At 41.7% G+C, this 27,538-nt stretch overlaps 1 protein-coding gene across 1 annotated transcript; it reads left to right on the top strand.

Annotated features, from left to right (window-relative positions):
• Nucleotides 1-716: 716 nt before the first annotated feature.
• On the top strand, nt 717-22,256 carry TNFSF15 (TNF superfamily member 15). The gene is made up of 4 exons (XM_017530256.2): nt 717-1,057; nt 13,777-13,819; nt 14,880-14,927; nt 16,482-22,256. Exons 1-4 carry the CDS (start codon nt 794-796, stop codon nt 16,934-16,936), a joined length of 810 nt encoding a protein of 269 aa, XP_017385745.1. The 5' UTR covers nt 717-793; the 3' UTR covers nt 16,937-22,256.
• The last annotated feature ends 5,282 nt before the right edge of the window (nt 22,257-27,538 follow it).

Below are 27,538 nucleotides of genomic sequence, written 5' to 3' on the forward strand. Positions count from 1 at the left end.
AAAGCACATCACATGATCCATTAACTTTACACTAATCAGGAAGTAGCAGTTAATGTTCTACCTCACAGACAGTCACCTTGATTAGTGATCTCGTACTCTGAATAAACAATGGTCAATGCCAGCTGGAAATATACCTTCCTTTCACAGGCAGTCATGTGCTAGAGGTCACAACTCCAAGCCATGATTTAGAAGAATTAAGTCATCTTCCTAGCACCTCTGTCTTTATCCTTGGATGACCTAGGACAACTGCCTTCACCTTTTAGAACTTTGCCATTCCCATCTGTACAATGAGAATGAGTTTCTATGAGGTTCAAAAAGACAGAGGGCTAGGCAGTACTTTGCAAAGGGCTCCTGCAAATGTGATTTCCATTTCCCAGCCTGCAAACCACACACCTCCCATCCCTCACTTTCACTTCCAGAAGCACACTCCTCAGACTGGCACAGCTGTTAAGCCTCCAGTGCAGGGAACAGGTATATTTTAATTTGTCCCCACCCACTGACTTAATGAATTATTTCTCTCCTCCTTCAGGGACTTTCCTAACTTCCTTCTGTAAACGAAGGAAGGAGCACATGAGCATACTGTATATAACTATGCTTGGGAAAGCGTTCTTCTTCTCCTTCTTCTTTTTTTTTTTTTTTTTTTCCTTAAACCAAACTTGGTTTCTGTTGTAGGCGGTGCATTCTCTAGCAGGGTAGGGCCACAGTGTGCTCTTGAAGAGGGGAGGGGAGAGGAAAAGGGAAGGAGGAGACTGAGTGATTAAGTCACCCACTGTGAGAGCTGGTCCTCTATTTAATGGGGGGGTCTCTCTGCCCAGGAGTCAGAGGTGCCTCCAGGAGAAACAGGAGCATGGCTGAGAATCTGGGGCTGAGCTGTGGGGAAACAGCCAGCGTGGAAATGCTGCCAGAGCAGGACAGCTGCAGGCCCAAGGCCAGGAGCAGGGGCGCATGCTGGGCACTCACTTGCTGCTACCTGTTGCTCCCCTTCCTCGCAGGACTCACCACCTATCTGCTTGTCAGCCAGCTCCGGACCCAAGGAGAGACCTGTGTCCAGTTTCAGGTAAGCCACACGCCACTCTGACCTGGGGGGGATCAGTGGACTCTCTGCAGGGAGCGGCAACTATTTCAGCTCTGGACAGAGGACAGAGTTTCTTGATGTATCACATTCCTTGTTTCTACATGCAGAGGAAATGTAGAGTGGGAGGGGTGGAGAGGTTCAATTTGGTTTTTATTCTCAATATTTCTAGGGAATGAATTGTCCCTTCTTTTAAGATAGGAATAACCTTAAGCCTCATATTTTTAGATAATTATAATCATAGTGTACTGGTAATTTGGGAATATTCTTTTTTATTTAAGAAAAAAACTTTTAAAACTACATAACTAGGACATGGTCATTGAAAAAAAGTTAGAAAATACAGAGAAGGAGAGGAAGAAAGTCATCATTACCCAAACTCTTATAGCTGACCACAGTTAACAGTTTGGGATATATAATTCTGTACAGAATTATATGGAGTATATATAATGGGTTTTTAATGACATGAGATTATTCTGAGTCTCCTAATATTTATGATTTTATTTATATGCTAATGAAGTCACAACAGTATGATGCTATAGGTACACATTCCTATCTGTAGATGCTACAATTTCTTTACTCACTCTTTTTCTTGGGTTTAGAACTTTTTACCTTTTTAGAGCTTAAGAAAGAACCTCCTGTCTGATTCTCTATCTGTAAGATCTTGCTGTGGCCTGGGAGAAGCCTAGTCAGAAAAAGAGTATAAGGTCTAGGGAGAACAGTGATAGGGACAAGGCGTAGGTGTCAAGGAGAAAACATAATTCTTGGCCAGGAATATCAAAGACATACCTCAAAACCTAAAGAATGTGTTCTTCAAGTAATATCCTTTTTAAAAATGCCCCTTCATAATCTATGATGGCTGATTTAATTTCAGTTCAAAGTGTTAAATTGCAAAGGGAAAAAATTGGGTTTTCAATTGGTTTAACTAGAAATCTGGTCTCTAAGTCATCCTGGCCAGCTTCAAAGCATAGACACCATGAGTAAGGAAGGGCAAATCTGTAATTCTCACTGCCCCATCAGGGTCAACAAACAGACTGTGATTCAGGCAGCAGTATCCATGACCAGATGCCATTGCTCATAAAATGCAGACAACCCTGAAATGCTGTTTATGTTCAAAGAGAACCGCAGGCCATGGGAAGTCAGGCTTTGACCCTTGACCACCAAGGGGCTGGTTCCTGCTAGAAGTCAAGCACCAGCTCCCAGTTTGTGCTCTGGGACTCCGTTCTTGAATGAGACACTGAGTGGCCACCAGAAACCTGCACTGGGGTCTAAAGGTAGCCCAGAGGCATGACAGGTTCCCACCACCAAGACAATGTCTGAGAGCCGTTGGTCAGCAGAAGCCAGGGAATGCCTTTGTCTACCTAGAAGACCATCCAGCAGAACTTCACAGTCCAGGGAGGATCCATGACTTCCCCAGCCAGGAGGGGAGACAGAGATGGAGACCTGAGCTGTCACTAGACAGGAAGCTCACTGAAGGAAGGCATGGAATCTTTTTCACTCACTTCCGTGCCCCCAAATCTGTCATTGTGTCTGTCCAATTGCAGATGCTCAAGAAATGAGTAAGGCTGACACCATCCATTCTGTTATTAAACCCATCTTCCTGGAGAGCAGATGTGTGAGGATGATTGCAGTTGTGGTTTGCCCAGGCTCTGTAACTTACTAGTATGTCAGAATTAAAAAAGAGGGAAATGGGAGTGAAGCTGGGCTCATGCAGCAATCAGGGTCCTGAAAAGAAACAGCTGGCTTACTCAAGGAAGTGCGTTTATAAAAGAATATTTAAAGAAGATTTTGAAAGGGTTTTAAAAAGGCCCTATTTGCTGAGATGCAGACAGATTGAAGGGAACTGAAAGGGCTGGAGCACCCAGGACCAGCAACAATGGGAAACCAGTGACCATGCCTTGGCATGAAGGGCACATGGAGGGGAAGTGTTAGAGAAACCCAGAGATAACTAAAGCCTAGGAGAGGGCCTGCCTGGAAGACCTAAGGGCTCTGGGGAGAAAGGCTGTTGCTGCCAAAACAGTAGGGAGAGTGCAGAAGGAAGAAAGGAATGCTGACTGCTCCCCCATGCCCCACCCTGCCTCCAATCCAATCCCATGGACCAGGCTCAGCAGGAAGCCAAGGCTCAAAGGGCCAGGGGCCGCTGAGCCTGGAGTCAGCCTCACAGGACACAGAGCAGGGCCAGGAAAGGCTGAGAGGGCATCCAGAGGGACTGATGAAGAACTGGCTCAGAGGAGATGGGAAAAGACTGGATTCAAGGAGGGAAAACCAAGGCACCCAGGAGAGCTTGGGTAGACATACAGTGAAATATGGCTTACTTCCAGCTATGAAAATAGGCATGTGGCTTCATTTCTTTGAGCCTTTTTCCTTTTTTCCAAAGGAGGTATTAATATCAATATTCTGACAGCACCAATAAGGCGTATGCAGGAGCACTGCATATGCTGGAAATGTGGAGAGAGCCACAGGAACATGGTGGCTGTGATGTGATCATCACTCTACCCCAGGCACAAGGCAACTACTGAGAAAATTTGATGTTGGCCTCAGGAAATAGGCTATTCAAACATAGAGGCGCTATGGAATTCCAGATGTTCTCCTGGCCCAGCCATAGGGATGGGGTGGTTCAGGAAAATCTTTCTGGAGAAGGGAATGAAGGCACTTGGGCTAGAAGCTATGGCTGAGGACCTCATTATAGATAAAAACCAGTCAGATGGGCCAGGTGCGGTGGCTCTGGCCTGTAATCCCAGCACTTGGGGAGGCCAAGGCGGGTGGATCACCTGAGGTCAGGAGTTTAAGAACAGCCTGACCAACATGGAGAAGCCCGTCTCTACTAAAAGTATGAAATTAGCCAGGTGGGGTGGCGCATGCCTGTAATTCCAGCTACACAGGAGACTGAGGAAGGATAATCGCTTGAACCCAAGAGGTGGAGGTTGTAGTGAGCTGAGATCCCACCCATTGTACTCCAGCCTGGGCAACAAGAGCAAAACTCCATGTCAAAAATAAAATAAATAAAAACCAGTCAGATGATCACACGTCACTGGTAATAACAAGGTCTTTGAAGACTAGCCGGCCTAAAGTGCCTGGTTTTGCAGATAGGGACAGGGGGCCGAAGGACAGATGAGGCTGAAGTTTTGCAGATAGGGACAGATGGGGCTCAGGGGGCTGAACAGATTGGCTCAAGCCCATACCTCTAGTCAGTGACAGAGCCATGACTCAAAACTGGATCCTCTGACCTCCTTCTCTGTGCATTCAGGCAGCCATGCTTGTGCTGTGCTAGGTGCCAGGCGGCCACACCATGGATCAAAGGAAGAAGGAGATTGGTAATGCCATCGAGGAAACTATTACAACTATACCAGATACTGAGTCTCACCCCTCTGCCAAGCTCCCAGGGAGGAGCTTGGCATGGCAGATCTATGTTACCCATAGAGTCACCCACCTAGGACTCCTGGCCCAGCAGAGTAAGGCTACCTGTGTTTTTCCAAATAGAAAAGAAAGAATCAGAGAGCTAGTACATCATGCTCATGTTACAGAAATGTAATTAAAAACAAACTCTTCTCCCAACCTAGAAATCCTCTCCACAAAGGTAGTAGAGAAATAAAACAGTTTTATTGCTGAACAAGCATTAAACCAGAATATGATGCACATCACAGGTAATCTACCAAGAGACGGTAAAGATAGAAATCTCACCCCCTTATGCAACCAAGCAAATATAACCCACTGCACAAAAGTTAACTGAAGAAAAAAAATGGCAAAGTGCATAACAGCATATATAATACAGTACCTTCATTTTATGAAAATATTTACTTATATGAACATGTTTGTAAATGCATAGTATATTTCAGGAAGAGCACAAAAGACATTGGTAATTCTGCTAGCATCCAGGTAGAAAACTGGGTGGCTTGTCTACAAAGGAAGGAGGGAGTCATTTACAAACCTAGCCTCTTTCATACAAAACGTGTACACTACCTATACAAAAAAGTATAGAAATAATAAAACCTGTTAGGACTTTTAGATTTCTGCAGAATATTAGGCAGATGTATCTTGAAAGAGTTGTGGGTCAAAAGTTAAAACCCAGTTTGTATTCTGGCCTAGACACTTCTTAACCATGTTATCTGACCCTTTGGGGTCTCAGCTTCTTTATGTATAAAATGGGGATAATTAGAAATAAAGTATGTGAAGTGTCTGTCAGGGAGTAGGGATTAGTAAATGTTAACAAGTATTATTATTACGACCAGGGAATTTCCCGGCTCAGGGAAATTACATCATAGAGGACAACTTCTTCACCTGCCCTGGAATTTGCCATTGCGTGGCCAGAATGCAGGTGTTGATGCTAGAGGCCTTCTTGGTTGATGTTTATGAGCTGTCTCTGTGTCTCCTTCCCCACCCAACTCTTGCTTCCCAACCCCCACTATATTCCTCAATCCATTCTTTACCTGGCTATGCTTGACAGCCCTATAGGCTGGGCATTCTTAGGGCCCTGCAGTGGCTTCCACTGCCCTCAGATTGGGCCCACTCTGGCCCAGGTGCCCTGAGACCAGCCCTCCATCCTCCCTGGGTACAGCTCTGGCACTCAGAGTCTGTGCTTCAGGCAAAGCAGAATGCACCAAGGTGGCTCAGCCCAAGCCCAGCAGTGGCAGTACCACACAGTGAATCCTCAGGGATGCCGTAGTAGGCATTCCTCCCTAGGGTTTAACCACCGCCCAACCTGTCCTTCCCTTTTCAGTCTTCCTTCTAGAATTGTCTGCACGCTTTCCCCACATTCTCCTTGGTTCCCTCCAATCTCACTTCCATGCCTTCCTGAAAATCTCTACAATGCTCCTGGCTTTTGTTCCCTGTACCATTCTTCCCTCCTGAGGCCTCCTGGTCTCCAATCCGACCAATAGGATCCTGTAGTAATGGCTTGGGCTTCCGAGTCACACAGACTTGAGAGAAAGCCATGGCTCCACCACATCGCAGTTGTGGCCTCTTAATAACTTACTATATAGTGAAACCATGCTAATTTTTTTTTCATATTAAAGATTTTGAGACAAGTGAATGATATCATGCTTACAAAGCATCTAGCATGGTATCTGGTAGGTAAATACGTGCAATACATGCTTTCTATCATTACTACATGCACCATCTTAACAATGGAAATCACACAATGAGGAAACTGTTATCATCCACATTTTACAGATGGTGAAACTGAGGTTTAGAAAAGCTAAACAATGTGCCCAGTCACACAGTTAAAGAATGTGACATCATTCTCAGCAAACTGACAGAAGAGCAGAAGATCAAACACCACATGTTCTCACTCACAGGCGGGTGTTGAACAATGAGAACACATGGACACAGGGAGGGGAGCACTACACACTGGGGTCAGTTGGGGGGAAATAGGGGAGGGACGGTGGGGTGTGGGGAGTTGGGGAGAGATAGCAAGGGGAGAGATGCCAGATGTAGGTGATGGGGAGGAAGGCAGCAAATCACACTGCCACATGTGTACCTATGCAACAATCTTGCATGTTCTTCACATGTACCCCAAAACCTAAAATGCAATAAAATAAATAAATGGGAAAAAAAAAGAATGTGACATTGGGATTTAAATCCACTCTATATATTTCTCCTAATCACTATGTTGTCTGCCTCTGGGCATAAGTCCTACAAAGTATTTGCCTCCTGGGATGGGAAGGAGGATTTAACTATGAAAAAGCATCTACCCTATAGTAAGTGCTCAATAAATGTCAGTCCTCTTCCTCCCCTGAGGGTTGTCTGGCACTCAGAAGGCACTCACTAAATGTTTTCTGGATAAAGGGAGGGATGGAGGGGCGGGCAAGGTACTAGAACTCCCTGGGCCATAGACTCACTGTCTATAAAATGAGGAGGTTAATACACTTCCTATATAGCACTATGGTGAGAATTCTGCAAAATGTCCAGAAAGCTGCTGCCATAGAGTAGATGCTCAGCCGACAGGATTCCTCCCACCCGCTTCACCTGGGATGTGCCCTCTTACCTCATTCAAGTTGTTTCCTCTTTCAGAAGGATTATCGATCACGATAATCACTTTCAGTGTTGTCTAGAGAAAACAAACAGATAGTTGAGATCAAAATACTTTGTGAATTGCAGACCACTTATCCCTCAGTGAAGACGCCCCTTCTGTAACCTCAGGAAGCACCAGCATACCTGGAAGATATTCAATCCAAAGATCAGGTTGTTGGCAAACGGAAGGGAAACCAGAGGCAGTAAAGATGCACTGAGGGAGTGCAGAGGCAGGAAGAGTGAGCAAGCCAGGCTGTGAATCCCAGTCACTCAGGCAGTGTGCAGCTGGTAACTGCAAGATCCACTCAGTCGCCAGGTAAAGTGAACATATTGCCAAGTGCCAGGCCGGCTTGGAGGGCTCCTGCATCCCCACCTGATGAAGCACACCCTGCAGACTGCAACAACACACAGGCTATAAGAGGTCATCTCCCAGCCTGACCTTCTTAAGGAGGCCCTGCAGCTGATGGCAGCAATGAGCTAGGGATGTGAATGGGTGGGGCATAAGTTCATTTCCCTCAACCCATTTGTGTTCTGAAAGGGCAGAAGTTCAAAAGCCTAAGGAAGCCTATTGAATGTCTGTCCTTGGGGAAAAGCAGTTGCCACCCAGGGTTCCTATAGCATCCAAATCCACTCCTTGTGATAGAGATGCAAGGGTGACTTCTGTGTACAACTGAAGTCCTAAGACCAAAAGGAGGATGTGAGGAACCAACAATACAGCCCCACAAGCATTTATTAAGTCCAAAGAAAGAAGGAAAATGAACTTTATGTGTGTGGCCTTTCTGAGCCATCACAATAGACCTGGAAGGAAAGAATTATTGTGTGCTTTCTGAATCTATCGGTTCAAATATACACACACACACACACACACACATACACACACACACACACACACACACACACACACATATATATGTATAGTCTGCTTTTATTTATGAGGAAACAGTTCCATTGAGGTCAAGTGACATGCCAGAATCAGAGCACCAGGAAACAATGGGGCTGGGTTTTCCAAATTTGCTAAGCTGCAAACACCAGCATCTTTGCTTTGTACTGTGTTGAATGTTGCGCGTAAATCCCTATCCCAGGTGCTTTAAAGGATAATGAAATGAAATGGCCTCAGAATAAAACATTTCCAGATTGGAGTTATCCTTGTGCAGTATAAACAGGGCGAAGCAAAAGGAAGAGACAAAGAAGCAAACATCTGCATATTTCTCCTGGAAGTGGTAGGAGGATGTTTTGGATCATAAAACATTCATGCCTTTGCAATTGCAGCATTTATGACGGCAAGAGATGAAAATCTCTCCCTGTTTATGAATACAGATAGAGAGTGGCTATAGTGCATGGGAGGAAAGGCTAAGTGGGTCATTAGTTAAAAAACACTTAGGGGATTTTTCTGAGGAAATGCCAGGAAATCTCAAAGACTATCTTGCTTCAGGCTTGTTCATTTATTGTACACTCATCTAATACTTAGAAAGCTCCTAAAATGTGCTAGGGTCTGTACTTGGTCTAAAGATTCAGATTCCAAGCCCTCCATGCACTCTTTGACCTCGGACAGTTGCTTGACTTCTTTTCAAACCATTCTAAGCCATGAAAAGGTGATGCTGACCCTTCCTTTAAAAGTAGCTGAAGTATTAGATGAGAAAAACACATAAAAGCACAATACAGGATCTGGCACCTGGGGAGCGTTCAAATAAACTTCAATCTCCTCTTTCCCTTTGTATGTTCTTCTGCCCAATTTGAATAAAGTAATTCCAAAAATGCCTATAGTAACACACTATAGTCGGTTTGAGTCAGAGATTACCAGTCAACATCAAAAAAAAATCAAATGAAAGCAAAAATTCCCTGACCTACAAGGACTATGGAAAGTAGGGGAAGGCAAGCATTGGCTCTTTTTTGCTAGGGCTAACATATCCTGGTTGGAGCAAGCACCCCATCTCCCTCTAAGATGCATGCCCATGGGCATACACATTTGCTTTTTCTGACTCCGGCTCCTGGCTATGCCATGCCACTTCAAACAAATATTTCTAGAGCCACAACTATGATCCACACAGAGCCTGATGAAGACCTTTAGAGGCCCTAGTACCAAATGACAAAAATTTTTTAATGGGAACAAAAAGATGTCTTTCCTAGATTTTTGGGTTGCAAAACTCTGGCTGAGATCACTGCATCCTTACCCACTCTCCGACTGTTTTTCTGGCTCTGCCTTCCTGATGCCTGAGAATCTGTGTGTTTTGCCAGTTGGATAATCCAGCAAAACTGCCAGGCACTGTCTGAGGCACTAGGAATATAGATCCCCACCTGTGACCAGGTTGAATTCTACCAGAGCGAGAAAAGTCATAGGCACACAAATGAATAATAAAATTGGATCCTGGATCTCAGCCAGTGGTTTGAGAAGACATGTAAAGGGGAATAATCTCATTATCGGACACCATGTCTATTCAATTGAAGGCTAATATTGACACTATGACCAACACCTCTTAGGAACCAACATCTCCTTGGTGCCCCCAGAATAATGAGAAGTGATGGAGATGAGTCGGGGCTGGTACACAGAAGACATTGCATTGGCCCCGTGTCTTCGGGAACCATCCTGAGAGCAGGCATTGGGACAGCTGTAGTGCATAAACCTCTTCCCAAATAAGCTATTATTCCATCCTCTCAAATTTCTTCCTCATTCATTACTGCTTCCTATCACAATAATTTTCCTCCTGTGATAGAGTCGTTATTAAGAGAAGCAGCAATGGAGGGTTTAGATGTTGTTCAAAGAGAAAGAGTTTCAACTGATGTCCTTCTTGTGGACTCTTGGAATGTTTTAGTCTTCAACATCTGCCAACAGGCTCTGTCACCACCTCCCGATGTTTAGTGGCATTCTGGACCACTAAAAACCATACTTTTCCATCCATATATGAAAATATAAAGTGTGTCCCCAAGTTATAGAAGCCCAGCAGAGCAAACAGGGAAATGTGTCCACATCTCAGATACATGTTAATGACAATGGGACTCTAAGTCAAAAAGGAATGCTCTAAACTCTTAGCTGAGTGTCAGCTTAGCCAAAGACCAGCAGGATGTTCAACATTTCTCAGCAGAGAATTAAATAAAGCAATAGAAGGCCAACCAGGGAAGGTACCTTTCCTATACCAGAGGATACAATCAAGATCTCTCTGATTCTCTTTGAGAACTCCACCTTCAGTTTTCTGCCTTGCTCTGTGAATAGCAAGGAAGGCAACAGGCTACAGAATAAATTCATTTCTGGGCTGCTTCTCTACTTCCTCAAGACCATCCAAGTTATTGATTCTGGTTAAGTGATCACAGCAATTGGGTTTAGGTTTTCAAAGGCTGCTGTACTCATGGCCCTGTGCTAAATGCACATAATGCATTCATTTCCCAGTAGAAAGCCTTGATGTTTTCCAACTACCCCCACGTCCTGTTGGGCCTCCTTGCTATTGTACAAGCTGTTGGCCTTGTCTGGAATGGTCATTACCTCTTTTATCACCTGGATAATACCTGTAGGACCTGTAAGACTCTGTTCTGGGGCAATTTCTTCTGAATCTCCCAATTCTGGGTCAGGTTCCTGTGTCCCTACTCATTCAATAAAGTAACTATACTTACTATGTTTCTTCGGATACCTTGAATCAATTCATAGTGGTTGCCTCTCCTGGCTGGGAACACAGATAGCTTAGAAGGAGGTAAATAATGGATAGCAAGACTGGGATGGATAGAGAGAAGTAAATAAAGGATAGCAAGGACTTCGAATGCCAAGACAAAATGAGGTTGGACTGGGGTCTTAAGAGCCATGGGGAGCCATTGAAAGTTTATGAGCAGAATAGTATCAAGATAAAGTGATGCTTCAGGAAAAGCCCTCTGAAGGCAGGCCAGGAAATAGATCAAGGAAAGGGAGAAAACAGAAGCATAAAGACCCTGCCAGTGGCTGGTAGAAAAATTCAGGAGAGCAGCATGCCAAGGCCTGGAATGGAAACACCATGGGAAATTTTGTAAAATAGAAAGGTCAGCCCTTGGTTTTGTGGAAGAAGAAAAAAGAAAATTTCAGTTCTGGTAGTCAAGAGAAAGCAGTAATGGTGCCTTTAGCAGAATTGAGAAGTGGAGGGAAAGGGGATGGAGAGACTATAAAGACAGTTATTCATTTAAAGACAAGATTTCTGCCCTCAAGGGGCTTCTAGTAGAGGCTTAGGTAGCATGGCCTGGGAGTGGATAAAGGCTGAAGGTCCAGGCTCTATTAAGATCACTGATATCACGGACCTGCTCACAGACCTAGACTCAGCAATGACATGATTACATCTACATGACTACACAGACAGATGGCAAGACATACATATATATAGCACCACATCACAGACACGTGCACAGATGCTAAAACATGTCAATTTATTCTCCCCCTCTGATGGAGCTGTATTCTCGCACACTCACACAGACATACAATTCCTCATTCATGAGACAGACCTCCCTTGATATCCACAGGGATTGATTTCAAGAACCCTATGGATACCAAAATCTGCAGATGCTCAAGTTCCTGATATAAAATGGCATAGTATTTGCGCATAACCTAGTCACATCTTCCTATATACTTGAAATAATCTCTAGATTACTTATGATACCTAAAACAGTGTAAATGCTATGTAAATGGATGCTATCCTGTGCTGTTTTTTATTTACATTTTGTAATTGTTGTATTGTAATTTTTTAAATATTTTTGATCCACAGTTGGTTGAATTTGCAGATATGGAAACCATAGAACCTGACTATACACTCACAACACACACATTTTGAGAAGTAAAATAGATCAAGTGTTCATATAATAAGAGACTCACTCTATTAGTGAAGACTGTGTGGCAATAAGAACCAAATCAGAAGATTGGGTTGAGTCAAAATCATATTAGAAAAGACTTTTTGAAGAAACATATTATGAATTTTGTTTTATCTTTATTTTTATTGATACATAATATTTTACATATGTGTGGGGAACATGTTATATTTTGTTACATACATAAAATGTGTAATGGCCAAGTCAGGATATTTGGGGTCTCCATCGCTTTGAGTATCTATCATTTCTATGTGTTGGCAACACTTCAAGTTTTCTCTTCTAGCTACTTTGAAATGTACAACACAATATATAGTTACTAACTATAGTCACCATACTCTGCTATCAAACATTAGAACTTAAACTTTCTAACTGTACATTTGTACCTATTGTCTAACCTCACTTCATCCCCCTCTCCTCCCATTCGCATACCCTTCCCAGCCCCTAGTGTCTGTTATTCTACTGTCTACCTCCATGAGATCAACTCTTTTAGTTCCCACATACCAATGAGAACATGCAAAGTGTGTCTTTCTGTGTCTGGTTTATTTCACTTAACATAATGACCTCCAGTTCATCCATGTTGCTGCAAATAATGTGATTTCATTTTTTATGGCCAAAAAATGTTTATCCATTGTGTGTGTGTACGTGTGTGTGTCTGTGTGTGTATAAACAATGACTTTTTATATAGAGAGATACACACACACAATGGTAAACATTTTTTGGATATATATATACACACACACACACACACACACACACACACACACACCACATTTTCTTTATTCTTCCATCCATATCTTGACAGAAATGTGGATCAGGCTGATTGCATATCTCTACTATTGTGAATAGTCCTGCAATAAGCATGTGAGCATGACTATCCCTTTGATATATATACTCATTTCTTTTCTTTTGAATGCACACCCAGTAATGAGATTGCCAGATTGTATGGCAGTTCTATTTTTAGTTGGTTTTTTTTTTTGAGAAATATCCATACTATTTTCTATAGTGGTTGTACTAATTTATATTTCTACCAACCATGTATAATAGTCTAATGCATGATATTATTTCTAAGCTAAGAGCATACTTTTGCCACTAAGCTTCATGATCAGGTATGTGAGTGGTGGTTCCTTCATTTCATTTTCCATGCATTTTCATGCATTTACAGTGACTCATGAATTTTCTGATTTGCTCTTCACCTCAATCCTATGAGTAATTTAGGGCTAGGTATGTTATTGTTCCCACCTTAGAAATAAGGACAGTAAAGCTCAGAGAGAAAAAGTCTTGCTCAAGGTCATATTGTTAATAAATGGTAGAAGCAGGACTTAAATTCAGATCTGCCTCCAAGGCAGTTACTCTTCCACTATCATGTAGTATCTGAAACAGCTCATAAGCTAGGGTTGCAATTATTTTTATAGTCTTTATGTATTACACAGAAACAAGGAAGAATTGTTGAGTCTGATGCGAAGGAGAATATGGCCATTATTTCCTTTTCTGTATCATTTTTTAAGAAGAGTCCCAATTTTTAAATTGTGGTAGAGAAAGAAAATAAAGCAAGTGCCATTATTTGTTCAAATAACAAAAGCATAGACAAGCTGCTGAGTTCCCCTAGAATAGAACAGGAAAAGCTCTAGAAAAAGAACCTTAAAGTCAAGCTTCAGAGACAAGCCTAGGAGAAGGGAAGGTCATTGGAAGTGTCAGGTGAGGAAAGTGGAGAGCTGAGATGCAAGATTCTCATCCACAAAAAAATTTTCATTCTCATTTCCCTCATCACAGAGTACCTAGGCTGGGCAGCAGAAGAACTGTAACCATCCCTGTGCTATGGGCAGCTGTGAGAGTTTTGGGATCAGAAGGACCATATTTGGTTTAAACTATTCTTTCTTTCCCAACAGACTCTAAAAGAACAGGAGTTTGCACCTTCACACCAGCAAGTTTGTAAGTATGCTCATCTTCAATACCTTTCTTTGTGGGGAACAAGAACATTTCTAGTAGTTCTGTGTGTAGGAAGTTCCGAGATGAGTCTTTCAGTACCAAGTTGCTAAGCTGAGGGATGCAAACACAGAAGAGAAGTGAGGCTCCTCTGCAGGAACTAAGAAGGCAAAATGGCACCGTGGCCAAGTGCATGGCCTGTGGGACTGATGGCCTGAACTCAAACCCCAGCTCTGGAATCTACTAGCAGTGTGACTTTTTTGGGCAAATAATCTCACCTGTTTCTGCCTGCATTTACTTACCTATAAAAATGGTTATACTGGTTTCTACTCAACAGGGTTAATATGAATTAAATGTTAATTTCTAAAACGGGGTTAGAATAATGTCTAGCACATCAAAAGTATGTGATTGATTTTTGCTTTTTATCATTATTACCAGCATGTTTATACCTGAAATTAGACCATGCCTAATCCAACATAATAATTTCTGAGAACTAAAAAGATATTCTAAGGTCTTCTCTGGACAAACAGAGGCCCAGAGAGGAAAAAGGATCCATCCACCAAGGTCATATAACTAAAGAATAGTTCCCATCCACTTCCCATCCCATTTCTTTTGGGCCAACCATTCAGTGAATATAGTTAAAGGGATTATGGAAGAAGCCAAAAAGCCAATGCACTCCCATGAAAGAAGTTGGAGGGAAGGAGCAGTGAGTTGTGCTTTACTGAGCATTGACCGTGTGCCAAATTACTGCTAAGCACCTCCATCTATACGGTGCCCATCTTAGACGGGAAAACAGAGTCTCAGACAGGCTAGATAAACTTGCCCAAAGTCATGGAGCCAAGATTCATTTGTGTTCAAGACTCTTTCTTCTGAGTTTCCCTGTCCTTGATGGTGCTTGTTGCAGGTGTCACAACCCAATCCAAAATCCTGCAAGGAGTAGCACAGGACCAAGCTAGAGGAGACCACAGTTTCTCTCCTATCATAGGCACCATGCAACTCACAGAGGGCCATCTTCATTTCAGTCACCCTTTGTCTCATACAAAGCACATTTCTCCTTTTGTTACAGATGCACCTTTTAGAGCGGATGGAGATAAGCCAAGGGCACACCTGACAGGTAAGCCTCCCTGCTGTGTTTTATGGGAGACCATGAGCCAGAATCCTAAGATTTCTTTCAGCACTTTATCAAAATTCGCTCTAGTGGCTTAAACTGGAAACTACATTCCTTGGTAACAGACTCCTCCTCCTCCTCTCAATATTCCTGTGTGTGTGTGTTTGTGTGTATATATACACTTGTGTGTGTGTGTGTGTATGTATATATACATATATATATACATACACACACACACACACAAATGTTATCTTTATCCATTCATCTGTTGATGCACACTTAAACGTTGATTCCATACTTTTGCTATTGTGAATAGTGCTGCAATAAGCATGTGAATGCAGGTATTTCAGTGGAAGGCTTTTTGAATGTCTTCTTCCCTATGGAGAGTCCAAAGGCCCATGTCTCTTGGGCATTTTCTTTCAGATAGAATCTGCAAGCACCACCAAGGACAGGGAGACTCAGAAGAAAGAGTCTTTCTTTCCTGTCTCTCTCTTTCATTCATACACCCAGTCGTTCAGAAATGGCTTCTCTTCGACTCGGAGCTGCAAGTAATTCTGGATCTGGTCACAGACAAAAAGTCCCCAGAGTTGCCAACTTACGCAGTTCATCTGTGCCCTATTCAAGATGATGTAACTAAACATTTACCTTCAGGGAAGTGTTTCCAAAGAATTTTTGTTGATATATGGAAATCAAGAGAAATCCCACCCTATCACCAGTTGGCCAACTTTACAAGTCTAGTGTAGAAATCCTGGTCATCTCACACCCAGAGTTCCTATACCTCTGAGACTCCAGAGGAAAGAACAAGACAGTGCAAAAGGATGTTTTAGAACCCATTGAAAACTTAGAATGTTAAAAAGGAAGCATACCCTCCTGACCTATAAGAAAATTTGCAGTCTGCAGGGGGATATCCATGTGGCCCAAGACATTGGTATTATCATTTGACTAAGAGGAAATTATTTGTGGTGAGCTCTGAGTGAGGATTCAGACCAGGGAGATGTCAAGTTTCTATCACTTACCTCATGCCTGTAAGACAAGTGTTTTGTTCTTGTCTTATAGGCATGAGGTAAGTGATAGAAATAGATGAATAGGGATAAAACAGTTCAGTCAATCACTTATAGGGCAAAGAATGGGAATTTGAAGGGTCTCATGCCTGGCCTTGTCATAGATGAACAAGAGAGGCATGGGTTTTATCTGAGTCATTTGGGAAAGAATTCTTGCAGCAAGCCATTTTTCTAAACACAGAAGAATAGAAAGATTTCTTAACCTTCACTGTTTCCCAAGATCATAGGTCTAAGGTAAAATTAAAGTTTTTCAGGTCAGTTTTTCCACTCAGTCTCGGAAAGGCAAAGTAATGTGCCCCAGGTCACCAGTCCAAGATACTACTCTCTTTGAACAAATGTGTATGGCCGCTCACATATTCTTCATCCGTTCCTCCCTAAAGCAGTTTTAGCTGTTAGTTATATTCGATCACTGTCGTCTTTGACAATAATATGAGACCCTTTTTTAGTAAAGTCCACAGTTTCCAAATGAGCAAATTAAACCTCTCTCTTGTCTTTCCAGTTGTGAAACAAACTCCCACACAGCACTTTAAAAACCAGCTCCCAGCTCTGCACTGGGAACACGAACTCGGCCTGGCCTTCACCAAGAACCGAATGAGCTACACCAATAGATTCCTGCTGATCCCAGAGTCAGGAGACTACTTCGTTTATTCCCAGGTCACATTCCGTGGGATGACCTCTCAGTGCAGTGAAATCAGACAAGCAGGCCAACTGAACAAGCCGGACTCCATCACTGTGGTCATCACCAAAGTGACAGACACCTACCCTGAGCCGACCCAGCTCCTCATGGGGGCCAAATCTGTGTGTGAAGTAGGCAGCAACTGGTTCCAGCCCATCTACCTCGGAGCCATGTTCTCCCTGCAAGAAGGGGACAAGCTAATGGTAAACGTCAGTGACATCTCTTTGGTGGATTACACAAAAGAAGATAAAACCTTCTTTGGAGCCTTCTTACTATAGGAGGAAAGCAAATATCATTATGTGAAAGTCCTCTGCCACTGAGTTCCTAATTTTCTTCATTCAAATGTAATTATAACCAGGGGTTTTCTCGGGTGGGAGTAGGGGGGCATTCCACAGGGACAATGGTTTAGCAGTGAAATTTAGGGCCCAAAATTTCACAGTTCATGTGCCTTACTGATGAGAGTACTAATTGGAAAAAGACTGAAGACAGCAAATATACTATCATGGTTGCTTGGAGGACTGGTGAGTTCCTAAATTTAAATGAAGACACTGATCACTAAATAAATGGATGATCTACTCAGGTCAGGATTGAAAGAGAAATATTTCAACACCTTCCTGCTATACAATGGTCACCAGTGGTCCAATTATTGTTCAATTTGATCATAAATTTGCTATAATTCAGGAGCTTTGAAACAAGTTCAAGGAAAGCTCTAGAAAACAGTATAAAACCTTCACAGGCAAAATCGTTCATCAGTTTTTCCATGTACTTTCATGCCTTGCCTAAAAAAAAAGAAAAGAGAGTTGCTTTGTCTCATGAACGTTCTCAAGGAAGGAGTTGGTTTTCATGTCATCTATAGTATATGAGAAAAGCCACATTTCTTTTGATTACGTACACAAATCTCAAAATAAGCAAGCATGAGTTTCACATGTATATAAAAAATACAACAGCTGCATGTATTCAGCAGAGTTTTCTTGAGCACCTATTACGTTCTGGGTGCTAACCTTAACCCAGAAGACACTATGAAAAACAAGGCACACTTCACTCAAAACTTATGTGAACACTGCTAGATGCTTCCTGATCAAATATTCATCAACCTAGTCTAAAGAATAACACCAAGCCTTTAAAAAAAAAAATCATCTGAACCTGTTACATCAGATTTCTGGCACTCTCCTGACTGTGGAAGATAGCCAGCTGATTAGGTCCCTCAAGAAAACTGAAGACAGATATCTAGTTAACTAGATCAACTATAAAGACAACTTGTTTGATATTGGAAGACAGTGGACTTATTCCCTGGGGGAGGGGGAAGAAAGAAGTCAATGACCAAATCTGGAGAAGTTAACCTAGATCTTTGAGGTTTGATTTGCAACTTTATATGCAGAGTATTGTGTGGGTATTTTTTCCTTGAAATATTCAAAGAAATTTATATATGGGATTAGCTAATGGGCCTAGCCAAGACCTTCCTGGAAGGAGAGGCTGGACATTGAGGAGGTCCTTTCTATGCTTCAGTGGGTGCATATCCTCTGGTCTATAAGATTTTCTCATGCTAATATGTCAAGGGCAAGAGATACAGCTCTGTTCTCTTAGCCTTTTTTGACTGTCTGTAAAGCAGGAATCTGCCTATTTGTTTCCCAGGAGAAAATGAGCTCATGGGATGAAACATGTTAACTTCATGTGTTCTGTGGCATCTGAGCATTTTGGTGTGATATGACCGGTGACATTGGTCCCTATTATAAATGCTCCCTATGCTAGCAGACCTCACGGATGGGTCTGAGAGCAAATATGGCACCAAAATCACTCTCACTCTGCTTTCCTGTAGACTATAGAGGCAGAGAGGCACTTGGGAGGCTCCTGAGCAGAGTGTCTAATGCAGTAGGAGTACTCAATATTTTTTTAGTTATAATTAAATAAAAATTAATGTCTGATTTCTCAGTTTGGAGGTTAAGGCTATAAATATATTTTCTAACATCTGCTAGGCTAACTTTCAAACCAGGCCTTTTTCTCCCCTTCACATTCCCAAAACAGTCAGCACAGACTCAGTGAGAGCACAGAGGGGTGTGGTCACCTCCACCTGGCTCACCAGAGTCTTCATAGTGGAAGTGAAGCCTGAAAGAAGGTGGGTGGGGCCCAGATGACCTCAGGGAAAGGGCATCTCAGATGTAGGAATTACCCTTGACTTAAAGCAGAAAAGAAAGATTGCTCAGTAACTTGAAAACTTGCTTTATAAGAGAGTATTCCCTCAACCAATTCCAGGGACAGTATTTATTGGTAGATCAAGAATGTTTCCTCAATAATTCTAGTCTAGCTCCATGAATAGAACTAACACCCATTAAGAACATAAAACGTTCTTTCTGGACCAGTCTTCATGGTGCATGAGAGTACCAGGCAGCTTGGGTATGCAGGAGGAGATTTGCACACAAGAGTGGCCTGTCCAAACATGCCCACTGTTCCATAGGTGACCTAGTGGATCTGGAAGTTTATCCCAAGGCAGGAATTTCCTAATATTCTAAGACATTTGAGGCTTTGGGAAATTCTCTGCTGTGTATTTACTTTGTTTCTGTCATAAGCGTGTTTTTTTTTAAGAATGTGTCATAGCTTAAGTTTTTACTGTGGATTTTGTTTAATTTTGTATGGTACAGTATATCTTCTATGATTCAGAAAGGCACAGTCAGACATTCCTAATAGAGCTCATGTCAGAACCTCTGTTCCCAAGGCATTACCTCCATAGCAAAAATTAGTGCACTGTTTTCAAAAGTGAGGTGGGAAAATGCTTTTAAGATCATGTAATGTTACCCTAAAAGAGGTTAACAGAATGTATTTAGGGTTTTGGAGGGAGAAAGAAGCTTGCTTTAGAAAATAGTAAATTGAAGGAGAAAATGCCTTCCTAGTTAAATATGTCTCAAAAGGCTGAATTTAAATCAATTCCACAAACATTTACTGAGTACCTACTGGCCCTGGAGACACAGAGAGAAATTATTTAGTCTCAGACACACTCATTCTAACTTCCCAGCACCTCCACTATCTGCAGATCCTTTATTTCAGTTGTATTAGCTAATTAATTTGCTAACTTTAGGCACATGGCCCTCATTATGAAAATGGGTGCCATTTGATGAAGGCTTATGTCTAACAAAATGATTTATATTTACTCTAAGAGGTTTTTAAAAAAAAAATAGCTACTCAAGAATAGTTTCCCATAAATCAATGGGGTAAAAAAACAAAGTTACCATTTTCTATGGTAGAATCCATTATTTAAGCCACATATAGAGAGAGGTTATTATTTGCCGGACTCAAGTTTGGTCATCAACACCCTTAAATATATTAGAACTTTATGGATGACCCAGGAATGCTTTGAAAATCTGTGTTCCTCAGCAAATGCAGAAACCGTGATCAAAATGCACAGAATCACTAACATTTTTATGCTAGCATGGTTTCAATCTATTTGGCAAAACAGAATTGTTTATGTTACTAAAATTTCTAATTTGTTTTTTTACTAAGGTACAGTAAGGAAAGGGAAAAGTATACCTTTTCACTTCCTGAAATGTGTCAGGTTGAATCAATAACAGAGCACACCAGAACAACTATTCAGTTCTCATCACCCCACAGGAAATTCCGCGTCTGTGCTAGTCAATAATCCCCCTGGATTATAAAAGTTTAACTAACTCACTGTGCACAAGGCATGGCCATTGCCAGCATTCTCTTGCGAGGTATTTTCCCAAGCCCTTACTCAATTCTGTTTCCATGTGACATTGGGGATTAATTCTGCAGGACAGAACTGTTCACATTCTGTACCTTAAAAACACATGCAAAAGTCTCTTGCCTCAAGATTTCTGATTTTCCTATGGCCCAGAGTCCAAGAAGTATCTTGATATCTATAGCAGAATTTTTAAGTGTATGTCATTATCCTAGATATTAACATTTTTGCATCATATTGGCAGCTGGACCTACAGAGAATTTAGCAGACTGTTAACCTAATAACCCTTGAATCCTTTTGCACCAGTGATGAGAGGATGTGGATCAGAGCCGTCATATCCATGCCCTGCCACCCTCTAACAACCACATTTACAACTTCCCAAGTTCTGAGACATACTTGCCCTGACCCCTTCCATCATCCCATTTTAAGATGAAAATACCATATCATCCTGCATGGAAGAAGTTACTTGCCCAGGGCCACATGATGAGTTAAAGGCAGACCTAAAGCTAGGAAGCTATCTTCCTGAACCATAATCCTGGACTCTTCTAACCTCTCTACTCTTAGCAAATAGTGTTCATTTTAATGATTTGAAGGAAGGAGGAAGAAGTATTTTCAAATACCTATAGGACAACATGGAAGCGAAAGGAGACTTCTTCTGTATCTCCCCAGAGAAGAAAGCTAGGGCTACAGAGTTGCAGTTACAAGGTTGCCCTCTCTCTGGTTTGATCCCCAAAGGAACTTTCTACCCAGAAATAGAATTTTTCTAGGAAGTTATTTCTCCATCCCTGGAGATACTCAAACAAAGGGCTTGTCACAACGGTTTTTGTAGAAGCTATTTCTTCATAGAGGTTGGGGAGAGATTTAGCCAAGGGAACTCTGGGGTCTTTTTCAAATCTATGATTATGTGGCCATTTTTTAATTGACTTCCACATGTTCTAGTTGATCACTACAAACCTGGCAGGCCTTCTCAAGAGTTCAGTGGCTTCCAGCCTAGAATCAGCTGTCATTTCCCACTTGTTCAGAGAGTGTCCAACACAAAATACCCCTAAGATCTTGGCCAATAGAGACATGTCATGGAATTTTAGAGATGACAGTATCTGCAGAATTTATTCCAAGTTACATCATTTCAAGGATGAAGAAACCCAGGTTCAGAAGGATGGCATGGTGGCCAGTGCCAGACGGTAGGTAGTTGGAGTGCTAAGAGTAGAAATCAGATCTGACAATAAGCTCAGCAGTCTTTCAACTTCATTCATAAATCATCTATTTTTTTGAGCATCTATCATATGGCAGCATTTTCCTGGATACTGGAGAGCTGAGAGGGAACGTGACAGGCAAGTCCCACTCTCACAGTGTATACATTCAGTAGGAAGGAGATACACAGTAAATAAAGTACCAAATAAAGTAGCTGAACTTCATCAAATGATTTTATTCTTAAAGTCATTAAAACATGCAATGTTCCCCTTTTATTTGTTTCAGGGGTTTACAGATGGAACAAGCTTAGGTGTTTATGTGGTTTTAGTGATAAACCCTATGTGCTTTCATTTATTTTATGTTTTATGTTAAAACATCAACCCCAAGGTAAAATGCATATTGTATGTTGTTGGATATGTATTTAACTGGTATGCATCCCATGTCTTTGGGCACTAGTGTATGAATTCTAATCTCTGTAAATGAAATGTTGTATGTGTTAATATATTTAATAGATGTAACTTCATAAACTGGCATTGAAGACTGAAGGATTTTCACACTAATTGTCAATTATTTTGTTAATGTGTTCCTTTGTTTTTCTTTCTAGATTAAGTCTAAGGGTAACCTCTTGGGATTTTTAAAAATGCATCTAATTCTCCATGTACTTGGCTACAAAATGACAACTGACTTTCATAGGTATAATAAACCTTAAAGCAAACTGATTGTGGAATACCACAGATGGTGTCATTCTGAAGGAGGGAAAGAAAGGGAAAGAGAATCTACAGGGTTCCTTTTATGAATTAGAAGACTTTGTAGTTTAATAGCTTAATCTCACTCTGAACAATTCTGAAAAAGAAAGAGGGGCCAGGGAGACCCATGCCAGTATATAGCAGAGCCCAAATTTGGATCCAGGTCAGTCTCCGACACTACACCATCTGCCTGTCATCAAAACAGCAATCCACAGAAATCAAAAGGGTTCAACACATCCATCACTTTCTATTTTCAAGCTCAGTAGCTAAGGTCCCTGTTGGTGCCCAGTCAATATTAGCTTGAACCATATTAAATTGCCAATTCTGAGGGTCAAAGGGGTCACATACCAGAAATTTCATTTGTTTCCACCTGATGGTTGTATGTAGAATCAAACATTAAGGGAGAGAGGGTAAGGCTTTCCTCTAAAACATTAGACTCAAAAATTTCCCTCCCAGTGGGGAACCAGAATGTATATATTGATGGCCTTCTGAAATCAGTTCTCACTCTACTCCCGGGGGTGATAAGAACAAAATATTTTTATACTTGGGGAGAGAAGTGAATTATCTGTCTTAAATTTATTAAAAACCAAGTATCTGCAAAAGTCATAGTGCCAGTTCTCCGGAAGAACAATTTGATAGTCATTTAATCTAGGTCACCAATGACAACTTTTTCAACTAATTCTCAAATGGATTCTCTATGCCTAAGAACTTTGGAGCAAAGAGACAAAACTATCCAATGTCTATCCAAAATAGGCAAAACTATTTTGGCCGGCACAGTGGGTTGCTCAGATTTTAGTGCCGGGAATCAACAAGTCGGACGTCCATTCAGAAACCCAACTATAAAGACAGTAATTATAAAGACCACAGATGGATAAATTTATAACGAAGGGAAGAAACCAGCCTAAAAAGGTTGAGAATACCCAAACTCAGAATGCTTCTCCCTCTACAGGGGATCACAGTTCCTCATCAGCAACAGAACAAGGCCTGATGGAGAAAGACTGTGTTCCATTAGCAGAAGCAGGCTTTAAAAAGTGGATGATAAGAAACCTCTGGGAATTAAAAGAACTTGTTCTAACCCAATGCAAAGAAACTAAGAACTTTGAAAAAAGGTTTGACGAAATGTTAACAATAACACACAACTTAGAGAGGAATATAAATTAATTAATGGAACTGAAAAACACAACACGAGAACTTCGCAAACTATGCACAAGTTTTAACAGCCGAATTGATCAAGCAGAAGAAAAGATATCAGAGGTCAAAGACCAACTTAATGAAATAAAACAAAAAGACAAGATTAGAGAAAAAAAGAATAAAAAAGAACGAGCAAAGTCTCCAAGAAATATGCGACTATGTGAAAAGACCTAATCTACATTTAATAGGTGTACCTGAATGTCATGAAGAGAATCAATCCAAGCTGGAAAATACGCTTCAGGATATTATTCAGGAAAACTTTCCCAACCTAGCAAGGCAGGACAATATTCAACTTCAGGTAATACAGAGAACACCACAAAGATATTCCTCAAGAAGACCAACCTCAAGGCACATAATTGCCAGATTCACCAGGATTGAAATGAAAGAGAAAATACTAAGGGCAGCCAGAGAGAAAGGTCAGGTTACCCATAAAGGGAAGCCTATCAGACTCACAGCAGATCTCTCAGCAGAAACCCTACAAGCCAGAAGAGAGTGGGGGCCAATATTCAACATCCTTAAAGAAAAGAACTTTCAACCTAGAATTTTACATCCAGCCAAACTAAGCTTCATAAGCAAAGGAAAAATAAAATCTTTTGTGAACAAGCAAGCACTCAGAGATTTCATCACCACCAGGCCTGCTTTACAAGAGCTTCTGAAAGAACCACTACAAATAGAAAGGAACAACCAGTATCAGCCTTTCTAAAAAATACCAAAAAATAAAGAACATCAACATAATTAAGAAATTGTATCAACTAATGGGCAAAACAGCCAGCCAACATTTAATGACAGTATCAAACTCACATATATTATTAATTCTAAATTTAAATCGACTAAATCCCCCAATCCAAAGACACAGACAGGCAAAAAACGCCAAGACCCATTGGTATGCTACATCCAGATCCATCTCACATGCAAGGATACACAAAGACTTAAAACAAAGGGATGGAGAAAAATTTACCAACCAAATAGAGAGCAAAAATAAATAAATAGAAAGCAGGAGTTGCAATTTTTGCTGATAAAATACACATAAAGCAACAAAGATCAAAAGAAGCAAAGAAGGACATTACATAATGATAAAAGGATCAATGCAACAAGAAGAGCTAAAGATCCTAAATATATACGCACCCAATACAGGAATACTCAGATATATAAGACTTATAAAGAGACTTGGACTCCCACACAATAATAGTGGGAGACTTCAACATCAATATTAGACAGATCAATGAGACAGAAAGTTAACATCGGTATTCAGGACTTGAACTCAGTTCCGGAACAAGTAGACTTAATTAACATTTATAGAACTCTCCACTTAAATACACAAAATATACACTCTTATCAGTACAACATCACACCTATTTACAGGTTTAAATGAAATATTGGTTGGCTGCTTGTTAATTATTTTCTTCCCTCATTTTTTTTTTATGTCTCTATTAAACACAATTACAGGCATACCCATTTTTAGACTGCATTCTAGCCCGGGCAATAAAGCAACACCCCTCTTCTCTCTCCCTCTTCCTCTTTCTTCCTTTCCTTCATTCTTTTTTTTTATTCTTTCTCTTTCTTTCTCTCTTTCTTCCTCTAAAAAAAAAAAAAAAAAAAACTATCCAGTGGTCTCTCCTGATGTTTGTCCAACTGTCCACAGGGGATATCTAGTGTCCAACCAGAGCCCAGCTAACATTCAGTCAGGCTGCACAGGAGTGGTATCTGTTCCAAGTCTTAAATGGGATTCTGATTAATGGATGCTCATATCACACTTGTCAGATATTCTGACCACTATTCCTGTTTACATTGCGTCCACTCCCCCTCCACAACACGCGTACATCATCATCATCTTCATCATAAGCCATAGTAATTATGCCCAAGATGGAATTGAAGAGAATGCAGTGGATCCAAAGTCCACTGGCCTGGGCTTCTGGCCCCGGTCTGCCAAGCTAGCAAATGTTAAGGCCTTGAACAACCATTTCAATGGATCTCAGTTTCCTTCTCTGAGAATCCAGGGGCGAGGTCGTTGAAGTGAGCTAAATTCCCTTCCATTTTCAGGTCTTAATAATTCTGTGCTTGCAGAGTTTGAGTTTCAAACAAGCTTCCTTTTTTCAGGTATGTGGTAGAAGGCAAGAGGGTTTCTCTAAGAGAAAGCAAAATTCCCCAGCTACCTTAGATTGCAAAGCTCTCCAGCTGATATATGGGGACTTTTTACTTCTTCAGTGCAGTAAATAGAAAGGTAACTGGAACTGAGCTATGAACTCCCAGGTCCACTGGTGTAGTCCCATTTTGACAGCATTTCATTCCCCTTGTCCCTACCTGGCCTCTCTGACCTTCGGTGGAGCTTGTTGGCCCACTCTCCATTCTGCATAGGCAAGGATGCCATCCTCACAGGCTCATTTTGGACCTTAATATCAGTCCTCACACCAGCTAGCATTTCCTGTGTTCTTAGGTCATGTCAGGCATTGAGCTCAAATCGTCACATAACTCATCTTCTTTCACAATGTGATTATCCTCTTGTTTTACAGATGAGGGAAATGAGGTCTGAGAGATTAAGTCCACTTGCCCCAGATGACTCAGTTAAATCAAGTTTCCAACTCAATCAGGATAAAAGTGCCCACCTCGCTGAATTCATTGTCAACAGGGAATAACAGCAGCGAACATTTGAGAGCATTTACAGTGCTGAGCACTTCACCTGCATCATCTCATTTAATCCTCAATTAAGGGTAGAGTGTAGTGGTGCATGCCTGTAATCCCAGCACTTTGGGAGGCCAAGGTGGGCAAATCACTTGAGGTCAGGAGTTCAAGACCTGCCTGGCCAACATGGCAAAACCCCATCTCTACTCAATATACAAAAATTAGACAGGTGTGGTGGTGGTGCCTGTAATCCCAGCTACTCGGGAGGCTGAGGCAGGAGAATCACTTGAGTCCAGAGGCAGAGGTTGTAGTGAGCCAAGATCGCACCACTGCACTACAGCTTGGGCAACATAGTGAGACTCTGTCTCAAAAAAAAAAAAAAAATGCAATCCTTAATCAAAGGTGGATTCCCTAGCTCCAAAGGCCACATTGGAGCTCCAAGCTCCCCCCACCTCAGCCTCCTGAGTAGGTGGGACTACTCAGTGTTCACCACCATGCCTGGATAGATGCCTGGATAATTTAATTCTTTGTAAAGACAATGTCTCTTTATGTTGTTCATGCTATCTCATGCTCTCTATGTTGCTTGAACTTCTGGCCTTCAGCAATCCTCTCACCTGGGCCTCCCAAAGTGCTGGGATTACAGGCATGAGCCACCATGCCTGGCTGACAATGATATATATTCTTTAAACTCTCAGGTAATTCCCACGTGCAGCCAGAATTGAGAGTCACAGTTTTCAAAGCACTGGCACGTGAGAGAAAGAGCAGGGCCCTGAAGCTAGGAAATAAGCCACATCTACTTTTACAGAGGTAGCATTCCCAGGAATAAGCTATCAAATCTGCAAAGGATGACTCGGCCTTCCACTCAAAATAGTAACCATTGATTGGCCACACTGACCCCAAAAGGATCCAACAATGTCCTCTTTCTAGAATGCAGGTCCTGCTTGAGCCCCTGTTCCTGGTTCCCGTAATAGAAATATTGGTACCACCACTATCCTGTCAGCCTATTATTGCCCAAGTGGGGAGTCCCAGCTCTGGCCACATGCAGACCAGCTTCAGCTACCAACCACAGGATCATGAGGTTTCCTTCTCCACTGGTCTCAGGATCCTCTGCAATGTTACCCTCCACCCAGCTTGGCCTCTGGTGCCCCATTATGCCTTTGTCTCTATTCTCCATTCTGCTTTTGTCAACCTCTGAAAGATGTGAGCACCTACCCCAGGCCAAGCACTGTGCTAAACGCTTAGCAAATGCAATTTCCTTTCCTCATCACAGAACCCTGGAGTGCAGTTACTATTATCATCATGGTGATTTTGCCAATGAGAAATCTGAGGCTCAGTGAGGCAAAGTGGCTTTCCCAAAGCCACACAGCCAGAATGATAAATGTGGGTTTGAACCCATCGGTCAGTGTCACTCCCACCTCTCTTCCACTGTCTTGTTCTGCCTCTCA

This window comes from Cebus imitator, unplaced genomic scaffold (genome assembly GCF_001604975.1).
Source record: "Cebus imitator isolate Cc_AM_T3 unplaced genomic scaffold, Cebus_imitator-1.0 Scaffold64, whole genome shotgun sequence".
In the NCBI taxonomy this organism is placed as follows: Eukaryota; Metazoa; Chordata; class Mammalia; order Primates; family Cebidae; genus Cebus; species Cebus imitator.